General features: G+C 35.8%; 1 protein-coding gene across 5 annotated transcripts in view; it reads right to left on the bottom strand.

Annotated features, from left to right (window-relative positions):
- The window catches only part of PPFIA2 (PPFI scaffold protein A2), a 471655-nt gene that overhangs the window by 26670 nt on the left and 427089 nt on the right, over positions 1-17896 (bottom strand). For all 5 annotated transcript variants that reach the window (XR_013336610.1, XM_077770196.1, XM_077770197.1 and 2 more), the window contains exons 22-23: positions 9534-9615; positions 5296-5496 (exon numbers count right to left, since the gene is read on the bottom strand). Coding sequence is in view for 4 of the 5 variants with exons in the window: in XM_077770196.1 (XP_077626322.1) it covers positions 5296-5496; positions 9534-9615 (283 nt within the window). In the remaining variant the exon portion in view is untranslated. The remainder of the gene's footprint in view (positions 1-5295; positions 5497-9533; positions 9616-17896) is intronic.

Raw genomic sequence — 17896 nt, 5'->3', positions numbered from 1 at the left:
ACAACCCTAGGACATTCCCTAAACCTCTCTAAATTTTAGATTCAATATCTGTTAAGTGGGCTAAAAATATACTTCACACTAGAAAAAAATATTGAAAAGTTTAAGCTTCGGTATTGTAAATTCTGCTACAGGCCTGAGACTAGGATAGGGCGGATGGGGTGCCAAGGGAAGTACATTCAAGGATGGCCTCACCTTCCTGGCTGTGCAAATGCAAGGTCAGCACCTGACAGCATGTGCCTGCCTCAGTTTTGTATTTGATGTGCCTCAATCGCCTCACCTTTGTCCAATTGGAGTAGAGTATGTATATAGTGTCATTGAATAGGAAATGGGAGGAAATTTCCTAAAGGATGTTCAGGATTCAATCACTTTCCTAATTAAACCATCCAGGAGAGAGTTACGACATAAAAATGAATATTAAAATGAGTCTAAAGGATAAACCATTAAAAATAATGTGGCAAAATAATTAATTCTCTTGCTGTCAGAAATACAAACTAAGTAAAGCAGCCAGACCTCAGAATGATCCTAAACCTTACCTGCCTGGAAGTAACTTCTGTTATTTACTAGGTCATTTTGCAGTATTTTTCTACTTTATAATTGACTTACAAAGTAAATAAGCTTGAAATTTACTTTTTACAATCAAAATGGCCTTGATTCACATGTCTCCCCTATCTGAATTTATGTTTCTCAGTATAAGAAGAGAATTACTTCTCATTATAATAAGACTAGTATTTGCACAATGATGCCTCACTTTGTTATAAGGTTACTGTAGTGAAAAGGGGAACCAAAGCAGGCTGGAAGAATGTTGTAAAAGAGAAGAAAACAGAGTGCAGGAAGGAGTACTTCTTAGCAGCATAAATTTGGGCAAACCACATGACCTTAGACAAGTCACTTAGCCTCTCTGTATATCACTTCTTCCCATGTAGAAAACAGGAGTGATAAAAGTACCTACATCACAGTGCTGGGCTTATATGAGTTATTACATGTAAAGCACTTAGAACAGCATGTGACACTTAGGCATCCACTGATGTCAGGTATTACCACAATTTTGTTAGAAAATTACTACAATTTCATTAGGAATTTTGTTAAGGAATCTTCACTCAAGTAAGTCTTTCACTTAACAAATGTTGTTCCTTCTGTACATTGTAACTGAGCAATGCCTATTTTATGCCTTACATTTCTGCTCAAATTTGCTGAATTCTGTTACCAAACCTACTTATTTCTACTGCACTATCTTTTAATTAGGCAATTTAAATATATACTACATAAAACAAAAATAAATTTGGCTTATGTATGAGCACTAAGTTGAATTATTTTGGAAAGATTAGATATAGGCAAACCTTAACATATGCTATCAATGAGATACAACTTCATCAGTCCAGGGAAAAAATTGTAAATGTTCAGGAGGATCCTGCACTCAAAAAGAGCTTTTTAAGTATCTTAAGTTATCACTTTAAAAAAAAAAGCTCAAAACAGAAAAATTGAAGATGTTTTATGGATGAAGTTATAAAAGAAAGATAACATAGAACTCCAGGCATTGGAATTGTACTCAAAGAAAAGTCCTAAGTGTTTCTTCTAAATTTGCAAGTGCCTGAACATTTACATATTTTTATTGAAGATAAAATATTAAAAGCATGTGCTTATTCTTTATGACATCCCTCTATAACCAAATATTTCAATAAACTGGTACCTCCATCCCTATTCTATGAGGTAAGAAACTTCCACAGTAATGGCAGCTTGGAAGATCATGGTTGGCCCAAGAAAATAATAAATATGAACATAAGATTTTCCTTTTGGTGGTACAGCCCATTTCACATAGACAAGAAAGGAGGCAGAATTAGAATTAGACAGAATTTCTGTTTGGGTAGAAAATTTTTAAAAAAGCCCAAGTGATGTAACTTGTCTTTTTCTTTTGAGAATTTGAGGAAATAAGCAAGATATACCTGACTGAGGAACCCAAGCCTGCACACACAGAAACACCTGTATGACCTGAACTAGTTACAGTATTCTGGGAGACATGATACCATTTCCTTAAAAAAAAAAAAAAAAAAGACAATCTGCTTTTATATTTTTAAAATGTGAATCCTAATATATAATTTCATGTGATGATTTTAAGATGTTTTACTCTTCACTTTATATGATAGATTCATTACTAAAAATTTATATGCACCATTTTTGTAAAGCAAATAGTATTTAAAATATATTAGATATGAGTAAATACTTCCAGGTAGGTGGAGTAAAAGGAAGAAAAACTACTTGGTAGATCATTTTTAAGACAAATAGATACAACTTATCTTTTACGTAACTTGTATCCATATTTGGTAAAGGGTACATATATCTTTGAATAAGGAATTTTTACACATTAGTAAAAAGAGGTATATTTCTAGAATTTTTAAGAAAACTTGGAGAGATTATTAATAAATCCAAAATCAATAAGCATATGAAAAAATTTTAACTGTAATAGCAATTTTATTTTATTATTATTATTTTTTAATGTTTTATTTATTTCTGAGAGAGAGAGAGAGAGAGACTGCGTGAGTAGGGGAGGGTCAGAGAGAGAGGGAGACACAGAATCTGAAACAGGCTCCAGGCTCTGAGTTGTCAGCACAGAGCCCGACGCGGGGCTTGAACCCACGAATCATGAAATCATGACCTGAGCCGAAGTCAGATGCTTAACTGACTGAGCCACCCAGTGCCTCAGTGTAGTAGCCCTTTTAAAAACATAATTTAAGCAGCATGATAATGCTGATGAAAGGATGAAGAAAAGGCTACACAATACAATTTAGCAATCAATATTGAAAAGTAATAAGAATATAAATGCCCTATACAGGAATATTGCTACAGAAATAATCAGTTTATGCAACAATATAACTACACGTGTATCCACTATGGTATTGTGAATAACAATGAAAACTGTCAAATAGGAAACTGTCCAATATTAGGGATTTGGTTAAATATATTGTGGTATTTCCATGAAGCAGTTATTCAGCAATTAAACATATTACAATTGTATATTTAATAAAATGAGGGAAATGTTTATACTATATTATGACATTTTAAAAGAAAATATAAAATAATATATGATGTGAAATAATTCATTTTTATAAAAAGATAAAGAAAAAAGATTGAAAGTTAATCTGTCCAAAAGTCAATATTGAAAAATTAATAATTTTTAATAATTAATAATATATTGCCTGTCTTTGAAATGTTAAATCATCTTTGAAGCCTTATTAGGCCAGAAATGATTTCCCCTTCTTTGGAATTCCACAACTCTTTGCTACTACCTAAAACTGAGGAATGAAACTATATCATCTCCTACTTAATCTAGTGGTGGACAAGGCTTACCTTCCTTACCATAGTTATCCGTTCTAAAGTCAGTATATTTTATATCCTCTGTAATGGCTGGTAGAGCGACTTACTTATACAATCACCCTTTTTAAGATGAACTTTACTGACCACTTTCTCCAATTTGCCAGGCAATGAATTAAGGCATGGGGACTGTGGAAAACTGATATCTTTGGTTGGCTTAGTGTAGGGTAAATGAAGAAGAGAAAATTATAGAGTAGCTTTTATAAGTACACAGAGTGGTAATTCGGGAAGGGAAGCAAACCAGATTTTGGTGCTTGGTGAAAGGTTTCTCAAGGAAAAACATTCAAGATTCACTCAATGAAGGATGAGTTGGGGAAGGACGGTGATCCTGGTGGGGAAAATGTTCCAGTCAGAGCAAAGAGCAATTACAAAGCCTCATAATCACCCAAGAGCATAAATGTTTAGCAAACTCAAATTAGTTCTGTGTTATTGGGGTCCTGACCTGAGGAGATGAAGCTGAGGCTAGATCATGAAGAGTCTCATAAATTCTCTTCACATTTGACTGTTCTTTAAACAACTGAGTATACTTTTACTTTTAATAGTTTGTGATTTAAATTTCTTAAGTTTGCTTAGACATTTTTAGAAAAATAGTCCTCAATTATTCTGTTTTCCATTAAGAAATAAATGGATTAGGATGCTAAATAAAAATATAAAGTATATGCTACTTTTCATCTTGAAATTGGGACTTCTTAATTTTGCATTTTTAGCAATTATGCATGCATTGGCTCTTAGGAAAAGAGTGTTGATATAAGCCAGTTGTGATGATTCTCTGTCAGTTGGAAGTTATGCAGGAAACTCTATGAGATCTGAATTTGGTTTACAATACCTATTTTAATGGCCTACTCAGCTTTTATTTTTAACAGTCTGTATTCTTTTTTAGCTTGAGTAATACTTTAGCTATACTATACAACATCATTTACATTATAATGTTTTACATAAGTTTGTTAAATTATAAAATTTTTTCTACATTTTATTTAGAAAGAAGTAAAAATGGAATTATGCAAGAGAGAGAAAACCTTTTTAAAGTTGACCTGGTATTTCTGGCATTAGAATCTAGTAAACTGGGAAGGAATGTAAAGAAAAGCCAATTCTTTAAAGCTGTTTAGACCACATAGAAAAAGTTAGCTCAAGTTAGATTTGTGCCTGAAAATTGCAATAAAGTAATAACAGTTTTCTATCTTTTACTTGCTATTAAAATTTACCTCATTCTTCCATATCTTATTATTCTGCATAAGAATAATAAATTTCCCAATTTAAATTCAGTTAACATCAGAAATCATATCCTTTATCAGCAAAAGATATAATTCATAAATGGAGTAAAAAAAAGAATGAATATTATTTGGAGTTGTTCTTAGTGTATGAATTTGTCATTTGGCATGCACTTTTTAAAGATATTTTGTTCTTTCTTAACATTAGGATAGGGACAAAATTATAGAAGAATAGCAATAAATGAGCAGCAAACAGAATTGGAAGGAAGGTATTCCACTTGGTATCTATAAAATATCAAATATCTGCACATTTTCATAATTATGAAAACTGCTGGAGAAGTAGTGAGTTAAGTATTGCATCTTCAGAAAGCACTAACGCCAACAACTCATCTCCTGAGATGGTGGATGATGCATTTTTTAAAAAGGGAACATCCTAAAAAAGAGCAAAGTGGGGTCTTGCTGCCTGGGAGAAAACCCTAGACTTCCGTTAGAAACTAGCTCACAAGTCTATCTTGGTTGCAGCCTTCCAGTCTGATAGGAATCACAGCTCCTCACTTGAAAACCTATTAAAAGCAGCAGCAAGGTTAATGAAGAGCAAGTGAAATCTCTTCAGAATAATTCATGCTGACATTGAAATGTGTGCTGCCACAGTCTCGCTCTGTGGACTTAAAGATGCTATTTGCCCAGCACTGGGAGAGGGAAGGAGCTCAGGCTGACTCACAGTTCGGGATGTCGGAGGAGCTGATGGACTTGTTAGGGAAACCATCTCCTGGATTGCTAATCGCAGCTTTAAGCGATGCAGGGGATTGCTGATTCCAATTTCTCTCTGGATCTCAGTGTCTGATAACGCCGACATGATGGCACCACTCTTCACGTTGGCTCGGCAGGCTGCTACATACCAAGCAGGCATTCCCAGCCAGAGCTGTTGGATGGGGAAAAAATACAAACACAGGTTATACTAACAGTTAACAGCTTAGTCTCTCTTATGTGCCAGGCATTTGTCTAAGCACTTTACACGTGTGAACTGTTTTATTGCCCACATCCCAAAAGATATACGCTATTATTATTTTCCCCAGATGACACAGAGCCACAGAGGCATTAAGCGATTTATTAAAAAATATCAGCTAGGCAGTGATAGAAACAAAGATTTGAAATCCAGTTTCCAGGATGTGCAGTTTAACAACTAATTTATATTATTAGGTTAGACATAGTAGCTGCACATCAGCAATTTCCCCCTGCCCCCACTGAGTTAAGGGCAAGAAGAGTCACAAGCTGAAGTTGGTAAGGGCTCAACTGGCATTTGTTTATTGCATGATTTCAGTTTATAATTCTCGTTTGGAATTCTGAGTGCAGAGAAATTCTGCCACGGAAGAGATTGAAGCCAACATTGTATGTAGTTAGCCCCCTTTCTCATGTGATAGTTGTGTCAACTTAATTGATGTTCTCCATGGACAAAGTTTTGGAGAATAAGATGATATGTGAAAGGAAGAGGCTAAAGTTATAAACATCTGGAAAACTTTAGGCAAAGAGAGTAACAAAATGAATAATGCATTAGAAATTAGGGATTCCAATTTTCCAACTTTGCTAAGATGCTACTGAAAGACAACTGAATCAGTAGTGCAATGAACACAGCACAGTGTCTGCACACACCTTAAGCACTGGGCGAATGCCAATTCACATGGATTGTGTTGCAGCATTTGAATTACACACACTTAAAAATGGAATATTCTCTCCGTTCTCCCTCCCCACCATCATTAGCTAGGAGTAAGAAGCAGGGCACAAGCAAGTGAGCAGTTTAAATCTTGGTCTTTAAATGTCCAAAATATTGATTTTTTGGACTATTATATTTGTTGATGTGAATAGAATGAGCAAAAGGGTGAGAACATGAGTGAGAAGAGTGAGAGTAAGAGAAAGAAGAAAAGCTATAAACCAGCAAAAGTCAATGCCAAGAGCTCTGGAATAGAAGGCTGGGCTGTAATTCCTCCAGTGTCACTGGCCCTGTTAACTTCTCTAAATCTCAGCTTTACTTTCCTCATTTGTAAAACAAAGAAATTCAGCTTTATTATTCCTGGCATTGTGGTAGGCAGCTTCCAAGATGGGTCTTTGGGATTTCCTCCTCCTGATATTTCTTTTCCTTTTTAAGATTTTTTGTAAAAAGTTTATTTATTTTTATTTTGAGAGAGAGAGAGAATGAGAGCACACCAGTGTGGGAGGGGCAGAGAGAAGGAGAGAGAGAATCTCAAGCAGGCTCTGCACTGACAGAGATCCCACGAACCATGAGATCATGACCTGAGCCGAAATCAAGAGTTGAAAGCTTAACCAGCTAAGCCATCCAGGGGCCCCTCCTGATATTTCTGCCTTGGTGTAATTCTTTGCCCTTCAGACTGGGCTGAAAGCAACTTATGTGTAAACTTTCCAGATTAGGTTATAAAGAGACTCTGGCTTCATTCCTGCCAGTCAGCTCTCCTTCCCTCCTCTGAGCTCTAGCTCTGGGGGATCGGCTGCCATGTTGTGCACAGCCCTGTGAAGATGGCAAAGAACTGATGTTTCTAGCCAACCTCTGGCAAGGAACTGAATCATGGCTGTGAAAACAGGAGTCAGCTTGGAAGTGGATTCTCCCCACGTCGAGCTTTGAAATGCCTGCCACCCTGGCTGACACCGTGGTTGCAGCCTTGTGAAAGACTCTTGATCAAAGCTTGGGGCGCCTGGGTGGCTCATTCGGTTAAGCGTCCAACTTCGGCTCAGGTCATGATCTTCTGGTTTGTGAGTTCGAGCCCTACATCAGGCTCTGTGCTGACAGCTCAGGTCTGAAGCCTGCTTCAAATTCTGTATCTCCCCCTCTCTGTCCCTCCCCTGCTCATGCTCTGTATCTCAATAATAAACAAATGTTAACTTTTTTTTTTAAAAAGCCCTAAGTTAAGTCAGACTCCTGATCCACAGAAGCTATGAAGAAAATAAATGTTGAGTTTTGGTATAATTTGTTACATGGTAATAGATAATTAACCTAGACATCCTTCTATTTAAAAAAATTCTGTCTTATTAGAAGGCTACTTGTTTTTATCAGGGAGACAAACAAACCAAAGGCCAAATGTTTGGATCAATGTGGTCTGGGCTGTGACTGAGATAAAAGACAGGAGAGAAGGGAATCTAAGTAGAGCACATGACTGAATAGTTCATACTGACTTCCAGCAAGTGAGGCACAAGGAATTGGCCTTACATTGACAGGTACCATTAGATACCATTAGATACCATTGATGGAAGATGGGACTTAACTTCTTAGTTCATCAACTCAACTTGTTCAAAATAAGTAAACATCTAAATATACTTTCACTGGACTCTAATGATTTTTCACTCCTTCTTTTTTAAGATATTCTGATCCCCACACTAAGTAATATTACCCAAATGCCTGCCAAATCATTGTTATCAGTACCATCTCTAATTAGACTTTCAAAAAGATTTTGGTGTTGATAAATGGTGTGTGAAGCATCAGACTTCCTTCTACACATCACTCTGAGCAGGCTGTGCACACGAGGAGGTGCTAAAGGATGTGAGAGTTAAGAGCTCTCGCTCATTGGATCACCTCACTCATTCATCTTGTTTATTCCATTTTATAATTGAGTCACTTTCGGAAGCACATTATGAGCAATTTTTATGTGCTCAGGATAGGTTTAATTAGCACAAAACTTCACTGCCTGTCATTTCCTAGCCCCTTCATGTCAGTAAATCTTTTTTTTTTTTTTAATCTAAAGGTTTGTTCATCATTTGCCAAAATAGGAGCTAACTGTCACTGCAGCTCATTTCACTGGAGTGACACTGACAAAGAGCTGCTATTAATTTCGAGGTGTGCTTTCTTAAGCATTTTGACTTATAATTGATTTTTAAAGTGTAGTCATTTTAAAAGCACATTTGGAAGAAGCGGCTCTGATAACTAATATGCTAAAATTTCCTGGACTGCTACGAGAGAATAAAATAACCCAAGACACAGGCTCCTTTTATTCAGTCCAAGAAAAAAAAATGCAAAGCATGTTATTATATCTATGCATTAAAGACTGTTTTTAAAACAAAAATGGTGTTAATTTTTCATCATCAATTGATTTTTTAGCCCTGGATATGATATGAAAGTGAGTGATTTTATAATCCCCAACCACTTAAAACAATGGTCTTGAATTGCCTTTTCCAGGCAAGATAAACCCATTTTCCTTGCCCTGACATTGGCACATGCTGGTGGCTGCGGGCAGCCCATATTAGAGGACTGAATGGAACAGGCAAGGGAACACTACTACTCAGTGGTATGAAGTGGTCCTTTGTGGTCAAATGTGTTTCCTTCACTGTTGCAGTCTACTTCTACTGCCCTCCACTGTGCTCAGGTATTGTTTTTATTTTTCCCGGGCCCCTGTGTTCTGTAGAAAATGCTGAATTACATTCACTTTAGATATAGAAGAGAACAATGGGATAAGTATTCTCTTGCTTAATTCCAAGTGTTTAAACCTAGCTGGCCTCTAGGCTTTAGAGAGTTAGGTTCAGGAATTATTCTATGAGCAAAGGAATGGCTCTCTATGCAAATAGGTGACAGTGATATCCTGGATAACGGGTTGAATATAGAGATGGCTCTTCTTTGAAACCTGCTGATGAGAAAGAAATCTAGACTGATGGACTAGGGCAGATGTTTTCTTGCACCAAGAGAAATGTGGCTCAATACCTGCCTTCCCTTACTCTAGAGATGAAGATAGTGAAATTTAGAGAAACTTCTTTTTATCCTCCTGGGTGCTTCCTTCTGCCACAATCACAAGAATGCATCACAACAATGCCTATAGCCCCCTGGAAAAAGCAAATATTCCCTTTATAAGCTACTCCAGGTTAGTGGAATGCTGTGACTTCAGGAACCCATCTTCACCAGTTTTTAGAAACACTATCAAATTGAAGTCATTAATTTAAGAGCTTTCTGGTTTATTCTCTTACCTCCAGCCATGCAACTACAGTGGGTCCATCCCACTGAGCAAAAGGTAATCCCTTCCTCCGAGCTTCTTCTAGAAGTTCATGCCTGAAGTACACAGCAAAGATCATTAGTCAGGTAGCATGGAAAAAGATGGTAGTAATTGATTTAATGACAATATTTTTAAAAAAACAATAATCCTTCACAAGCTTTTTCTGAGTTAATACAGAATAACAGAATTCCTTCTTCCTTTTAGTAATACATGGAAATCACCCATTGGTTCTGAGTAAAACACTGACATCTAAACATAATTTGTCCCAACATTTATTCACAAAATTCAAACATTAAATGTTAATGGACTAAGAAGCTGAATTATATTATCAGCAAATATCTTAGCTCTTTAACAAGAAAATGGCCCACATAGGCATTTTCAAGCATACATTATGGGATCTAAATGAGGCATCTTTCACCCTACTTACTTTCCCTTACTATTTCAATGACAGAGAAAATGTCTGAATATAGAGGCAGTGGATAAATTTGGTTATTTTAGCCCCATTTAAGAGATGTGCCTCATTTCGGTATGCTTTCCAGGTCAAGGTAGCTACATTAGGAGTTTTTTGTTTTTAATTTAGACTATGAAATTGCCTCTCATTTAAAGAAAACTCAGAGAGAAATGAACTTCTACCATTAGAAAGCAATATAAGGTATGAAATTCAATAGTACATTCATTTTTCATTCATTCATTCAATTTTCATTGATAATCACTCCTGTTTTTAATTAAAGTGAAAAAACAAATGGCTGTTTCTGACAGCAACATGTAAAGAGCCTAGACAAATGCATTATTAATCATTGTCCCTACAACCAAGCCTTATAACTGAAATCCATTTACAAAGCCAATTTGAGTCATTTATTGTTGAAATAGCAAATATGTGTTTTCATTGTAACTGAAGTTGATATATACCTGACCAGGGTTATATTGGAAAATATATTCTGTTCCTTAGTATGCTTACTATGATAAAAGTGTAGTGCATATTCACTCTTTTGAATGTGTGTATTTCATGCTTAGGAATCTATCAATAATATCATATATGGACTCCAAAATGAAATATTTGATTATTTCCTACTATCAATCAATTAACTGAGTTTTATAATTCGTTAAGGTACAGTTGACCTTTGAACAACATGGTGGCTAGGAGCGCCAACTCCCTGCATAGTCCTGCATTTAGCTTTTGGCTCCCCCAAAACGTAACTAGTAAGAGCCTTGACTAGCAGCCTTATTGACAACATAAACAGTCAACATATATTTTGTATGTTATACATATTTTATGCCATATTTTTACAATATAGAGAAAAGAAAATATTATTAAGAAAATAATAAAGAAGAGAAAATACATTACAATACTGTAATGTATTTATTGAAGAAAATTGCATTTCTGGGCCTGAGCAGTTCAAGCTTATGGTGTTCAATGATCAACTGTACATAATCAAAAACCCTTTTCGGTAAGAACTTTCCATATTTTCAGTGGATGCTACCAGCAAAAGTTCAGTGTGAAAAAGAAACAAAGAGGCAAAACAAAGACTGAAGTTATAGCTGCTGAAGACACACATAAGACAACTGCTGTTTTATCTGAATAGCACAGAAAGCATAGGTAAATTCTGCAAGTAAGTTTTTCAGCACTGAGGAAGGGAAAAGTGATACTGGTGGCCTGAATCTGAAGTGAAAATTAGAGGGACTTCCTCACTTGGCTTCCCATTCCCTTGGGCTTCCCAATGACATTCCTTCATCGAAAACCCGACTTGAATAGTCTACTCTCACTGTTACTGGTATTGATAGAAATGGGTTGAAAGGGCAAACAACCAACCATCAGGTACGCACTGAGCACCTGTTTTGAGCTCAGATCTGTGCTCAGTGTAGAAAATACAGACATGGGCTAGTTTTTCACAAGATCCTTAGTAAGATAGAAAAAGCAAACACACAAACTGTCCCAGAACACAATACAATACACAAAGAGATGCTAAAACTCAGTGATGCACATTCTGAGTGTGAGAATTTTGAAAATGGGTTAATAGCAATGGACACACTTGGTGAAGGCATTTGACGATTGAGCTGGCTTTGAAGGGCATGTGGAAAGGCGTTCCAAGCAGGATATGCAGTAATGTCAAGCATGGACTGTCTGCAAGACGACTGAAGTTAGACCTCCACAAGGCTGAGGAGTATTATTAAGAGTTGTAATGTTATATCCAATAGGGAAGAAACACTTCCAGTTATGTAACAGCTCAGTGACATTAAAGGGGAAGAAACAAATAGACATTTATAGCTGTTTTTTTTTCTTTTTTGCCACATTTAGTAAAAAGGCAACTAAATATGCACTCAACACCTAGGAAGTACATAACATTTCACAAGTGAATTATATGAGCTGTACAAAAGCCATTTAAAAAAAATTTTTAGTGTTTATTTATTACTGAGACAGAGAGAAACACAGCGTGAGTGGGGGAGGGGCAGAGAGAGAGGGAGACACAGAATCCGAAGCAGGCTCCAGGCTCTGAGCCGTCAGCACGGAGCCTGTTGTGGGGCTCGAACCCACAAACTATGAGATCATGACCTGAGCCGAAGTTGGACACTCAACCAACTGAGTCACCTAGGTGCCCCCAAAAGCCATTTTTAAAAGTTAGAACATTTTAATTGTGAAACTTCTAACTAGTTCTCTGAAAATATTCTACCACACAAGCCAGACTAAACTTGCTAAAACTTAAGTCAGATAATGTAACTTCTCTGCTCATAATCTCTAATCACTTCTTGTCTCGCTGAGAAGAAAAGCCAAAGCAGCAGTTAGGATCCACCCCTACCCTCTTCACCTCTCCAATTCAGCTGCTACCTCATGTAACAACACTGGCCTCCTCACTGATCCTGGAAATAGTTCAGGCTTCTTTCTGCCTCAAGGCCTTTGTACTCACTATTCTCTCTGTATGGAATGCATGTGCCTCCATCTCCACATGGCTCACTCCCTCTCCTAGTTTTAATCTTTACTCAAATGTTACTTTCTTTGAGTATCTTCTCTCCTACCTCCTTTAATCCCAACTAGACATTCTTTATCCCTGTTACTTGATTTATTTTCTCCACAGTACTTATATTCTAATGCAGAGTATCATTACAACCCAGTTTATTACATCTCAATCAAATATAAGCTCAAGGAGGATGGATGTTTTCACATAAGCTGTTTAAAGATAATTAGAAGCATCTAGAACAAGGCCAGGCAGAGACATACAAAAATACTTCTCTGAATCCATTCGTTTTTTGTCCCTGAGGCAATACTTACTACATCTTCTGATAAGCCCCTAGTATATATACTAAGCATTCTTACCGAAAGTACCTTTAACATTTTATTGACTCAGAGATGCAGTCGGTTTTATTCTTTGCTGAACACAAAACGTGGTACATGGTAGGTCTATTAAAATCAGATGACTGACTACTTAACAAATTTGGTTCATCTTGGGGTATGAAAAGTCCCTTATTCATGCCCTCACAGTAGGAGAACACAACTTATAAATCAAAATATTCAAGAGAATGTTAAACTCTGAGAAATAAAATTCATTTATTACTCAAAAAAGTCACAGACCATAGGGTCTGTAAAGTCTCCTTTCTTCTATTTTTCCCAACATGAATGGCTCATCACTGTCAGTAAAAATAGACTTTAGTCTCAGACCACTTAGCCTCCAGTGCTATTTTGGGATTGCCAATTTGTGATATGACTGTCTGAATACTATACAGTATCCTTTGCTCTGTCACTCAGGATGGTGATTTCAGTCACCTTCCATTTAATGCCTGCCTTCATATTTTTCTATTTCATCTTTCTTTACTTTCTATTTTTGCCAGCACTATATTTTCTTTTTTTTTTTTTAAAACCTTTTAATTGGTCCCTAACCCTTTCAATACCCAGGCATAAAAAAATCTGCTGTGATAGCAAAACAGGTTAAGAGAGAAGCTCTAAAGTCTGATGGCTTGGGCTTGATTTTTGGTGCCTCCTCTTCTTAGCTGACAAATAAGTCACTTTCCCTCTTTGTGCCTCAGTTTCTTCATCTGTAAAATGAAGCTGATAATACTAGTGCCTACCTCGAAGACTGTAATGAAAGTTAAATGAGATGTAATTAAATACATAATGTGATTACAACAGTGCCTCACACAAAGGAAGCAGTGACTAAATGTGAGGTGTTACTTGTCATAGCATTGTCTTCTGAAAACCTCCCAATGGCTTCTCAAATACTAAAGTATAAACCCCAACCTGAATTATGAATATGAAAATAGGTTTAGTCTTATCTTTCTGATCGTCTTCATCTAACCAGAACTGAAAACCTACTTTTGCATATAATTTGTGCATTACTAATTTTGTCATTGCAAGCACCATTTTCCAGGGCTGATAAGTTCTTTCCATTCTTCAACTATCACAATCTTACTGTTTGCCTAAACTATGACCCTTACTTTCATTTTGTGATAATCCCATTCCACAAGGACTCTTTATCCTTAAAAATCTGGAAACTTTTAGTGTGTCAGTATCACTCACAGAGATTATTGATTAGCACCACATGTGTGCGCCTCATCTCCCACCCCAAACTCTAAAGTCCTAGAGATGAGAGCTTGCTCTTCCACTGCATCATGATTTTCCTCACCTGCTCGAGCCAAGAGCATAGCTTGAATGACTGTTATACTATAATCCACAAAACTCTCAATGTTGACAACCACCTGGGATATTCGATCGTAAGGGGATTTGCAAGTATTTTGTTTTTGTTAACATCAAACTATGCATCGCATCTTAAAAAGGAACAAGCGTTTTGTTTAGCAGTTACCTATACTGGCTGCTCAGAAAGAGAAAAGGATTCACTCTCTAACATTACATAAGATATTTTGCAAAATGACTACTACCAAAGCTTTTGTTCAAATTCTCATCACTTTTGGATCATGGCAATGGACTCCTAGATTCTGTCTCTTGTTTGGTACTCCCTCTCTCCACCCTTTTTCCAACTCCCAGTCAGAACTTCCTAAATATGAGTTTTTTATTAAGTCTTGCCAACTTAAAAACCTCCCCGTTGTCCTAAAATTAATGTCAAATATTTCAGCATGATGGAAAAGACCCTTAGTAATCTGGCCCTAACTCTCTCCAGACTTTTCTGCTCAATCAGTACTGAAATACTTACCATTCCCCCAATATCTCATTCTATCTGACCCTCTGTGACTTTTATCTCCCTTTTTCTTCTGAGTGAAACATTCTTCTTTGCATCATGATCATGGCAAACTCATACTTGTCCTTCAGGCATAGCTAATGCTTTGTCCTCCCTGTTAAGATGACAAGACCTCTCCCAGGTAGAATTAATTTTCTCTTCTACACGAATATTATAACTTGTGTATACTCTAGTTATTGCACTTACTATACCTCTCATTTAAAATTTAAAAATGTATTGAAATGTAATTTTAGATTAATTAAAATTTAATATAGTATGTACTGTAACAGATTTTTCCAATGTGACTTCTTGTTTCATTTAAACCCCTTTCTATTCTCTGAGCTATGATATCATGGTTTGAAAGAGCAAAGGTTCTGGATGTAGACAAATTAGGGTTTGGATCTCTGAAAACAATAGCTAACAGGCATTATCACATATTCTGTGTGAAACTGTATCATACGTGCCTTGTATATATAATTTCTTTAAGCTTCACAACAATAAGATACATACTGATATTCATTTGCAGATGAGGACACTGAAGAACAGAAGCCACTTAGAGCACAGAGTCAGTAGTGGTGGAGCCAGAATTTGAGCCAAAAAACTTGGCCATGGAGTTAACTTTCTTAACGCTCATTCTATTCTATTCTTTAGCTAATTAATCTCTTTGAATTTTTGTAACTGAAAAAGGAGAATAAATTGATTGTAATAATTTGATTACATTAAAAGCCTTTACTGTTAGTACTAAGTAAAATGGTATTCTCCCGCTCTTCTTTCTTTTCTTGTGGTTCATTTATATTTAGAGGTGGCACATATTTATTTGACCTCCTGGATAATATGTATGATCTTTACCCCCTCACTATCACACCCTTTAATTCACAACATTATCAGATACAAAAGGAGCTTTGTCTTTTCTTTTCTTGTTCCTCCCTAATATCAGGTTCTGCATCTCTGCCCGAGGAAGCGAGGTTGGTCTTGATTAACTGATTGGGATGGACAAGCTGGATTTCCTGCAATTAGTGTCAGTTCAATTGATTTTGCATAATTGTAATAAAAGGTAATTCTCTGATTGAAAAATATATCTTAAGGGCTTATTAATTTACTGTGGCACATGGCAAATAATTAGTTATTGATATAACCAGGAAATAAATATGCGGCTGGATAAGAACCAACAATAAAACCCAAGTCAAAATAATTTGACAATTGAATCTACTTCTTAACAGTATAGGCCAGAGGATAAATCTCCCTTACACAATGCGAGCAGTAAATTTCCTTATACTTCATTTCACACCAGTATTAATTGTTCCATCAAAATTCAATAGTCAGGAGGGTAAGTAGGCTATGATCTCAAATTCCAAACAGACGATGAGCTATGTAAGTCTACCATCCAGAAATATAGACTTGTTGATCAATTCTATGAAAATCAACATTACATATTTGAGAAACTATTTGAAATTCTGGTCAGCAAGTATGAACAAAATGTGGTGCCACCCACATTTTTTCTAACATGTGCAAGCTGAAAATGTATATTTTAATTAACATAATTTTTCTAAACAGAAATGTCACAAATCCCAGTCAGCTGCTTCAGAACACTGATTGCCTAAATATACATATTTAGCTCCATAAAATTAAGAGTTTCGGGTTCAACATTAACAAGGTTGACTTGATTTTAAAAGCAGAGCATACTGTGATTGTGTGTGTGCAAGTGTTTGGGTGTGTGTATGTCCTATCATGGCACACTTTTACATGAAGTGCATACGAAACTCCATCACACATCTAAGTAGTATTTTATTTAGATTCCAAGAACACATGCTAGGTTGTTTGAAAGTGAAATAGTTTGACTACATTAAAGCCAAAGTTTATTCATATTGAAACCTTTTTTCTTCAAGCTGCTCTGAAATGGAGGGCATAGTCTCAGAAATGAAATTTATTTGCGAGTTTCAGTTGGGATTTACATAATTCCCTTCCTCACTTTATTTTGAATTTAATCAGTTTCAAAGCCATTAAAAAGGTATAAACACACACACACATGCACACACAGAAATGTGATGAAGCAATACAAATACTCATGCTGTTACTGAAAACTAAAGGGACTTGTATTACTTTCCATTAAACACTTTCATTTTTGAAAGATTCTATGGTTTATTCTCCCTAGATACTTCCTGATAGTAAATGTGAGACTTAGTGGAGGAACATTGGTAATTTTCAGGTTATTTAGATACCATTTAGACTAGATTACCTGAGTGCCTCATCTAATTTTTGCTCTCTTTAGCTCAGATTTTGAAGTTTATAGTTTTCATGCTTCTGAGGTTATACATATCTTCTCATACTCGTGTGAGTTGCAGGAGGTTGACAGCAGTATCAGTAAGTGCAGAGAATATGTCAATCACTCAAAGGTATGAAAGAAGCAAATGGGAAAGCTGTGGCTTACATTCTTACCTTCTGATTCCTAATTCAATGAACAATCTTTCCACCTCAAATTTCCCATCTTCACTAAGTGTGTACTATCTTTTCCTGACACTTTAACCTCCTAATCTTTCTTTTAGTAATTCTACCAGGAAAATGATTTTAAAGTCTTAAAATGTTAAATTCCAGGAATGTGTATTTGAATGTGAATCTGAATTTTAGAATGAAGACAATTCCATCAGTTTCTTAAAGTCCATAAATAACAATGCACCATGCATTTATTATTTTTCAATGTTTAATTCAAAAAGTGAAGGGGGAATGAAGTTTTATTTCTTGGGATTATTTTCCTCATGAAACTTAAACACCATGAGAAGACAGAACACTGATTATTACATGATGACATGAAAACAATGTTTTGAATACCTAGAATATTTATTATGTTTAAAAAGAGCTTACAAATTTGGCTATCATAGTTGAAAAATATCCTAAATGCTTTACTTTAATATCATAATTTCTCCTAGCTGAAATAAATTCTGCATTACTAAATAATTAGTAGTAGTAACTAGGCCTTAAAATTAGAAAAATATAACATATATAAACTAATGACTAATGAACTAATGTACTAATGAACTAAGCAATACTACAAGTATATGACCTTGTATTGGTATATAAAATATCGATATAGCCAATTGACACTCTCCATAGCATCCTGGATAATTACACCTCATTGGAGACATCTTACTTACTGAGCATGTGTATATATATATATATA

The sequence above is a fragment of the Crocuta crocuta genome, unplaced genomic scaffold, assembly GCF_008692635.1.
Source record: "Crocuta crocuta isolate KB4526 unplaced genomic scaffold, BGI_CrCroc_1.0 scaffold317, whole genome shotgun sequence".
Lineage (NCBI taxonomy): Eukaryota > Metazoa > Chordata > Mammalia > Carnivora > Hyaenidae > Crocuta > Crocuta crocuta.
The sequence above is the reverse complement of the archived record's forward strand: the minus strand, read 5'-3'. Positions and strand labels throughout refer to the sequence as shown.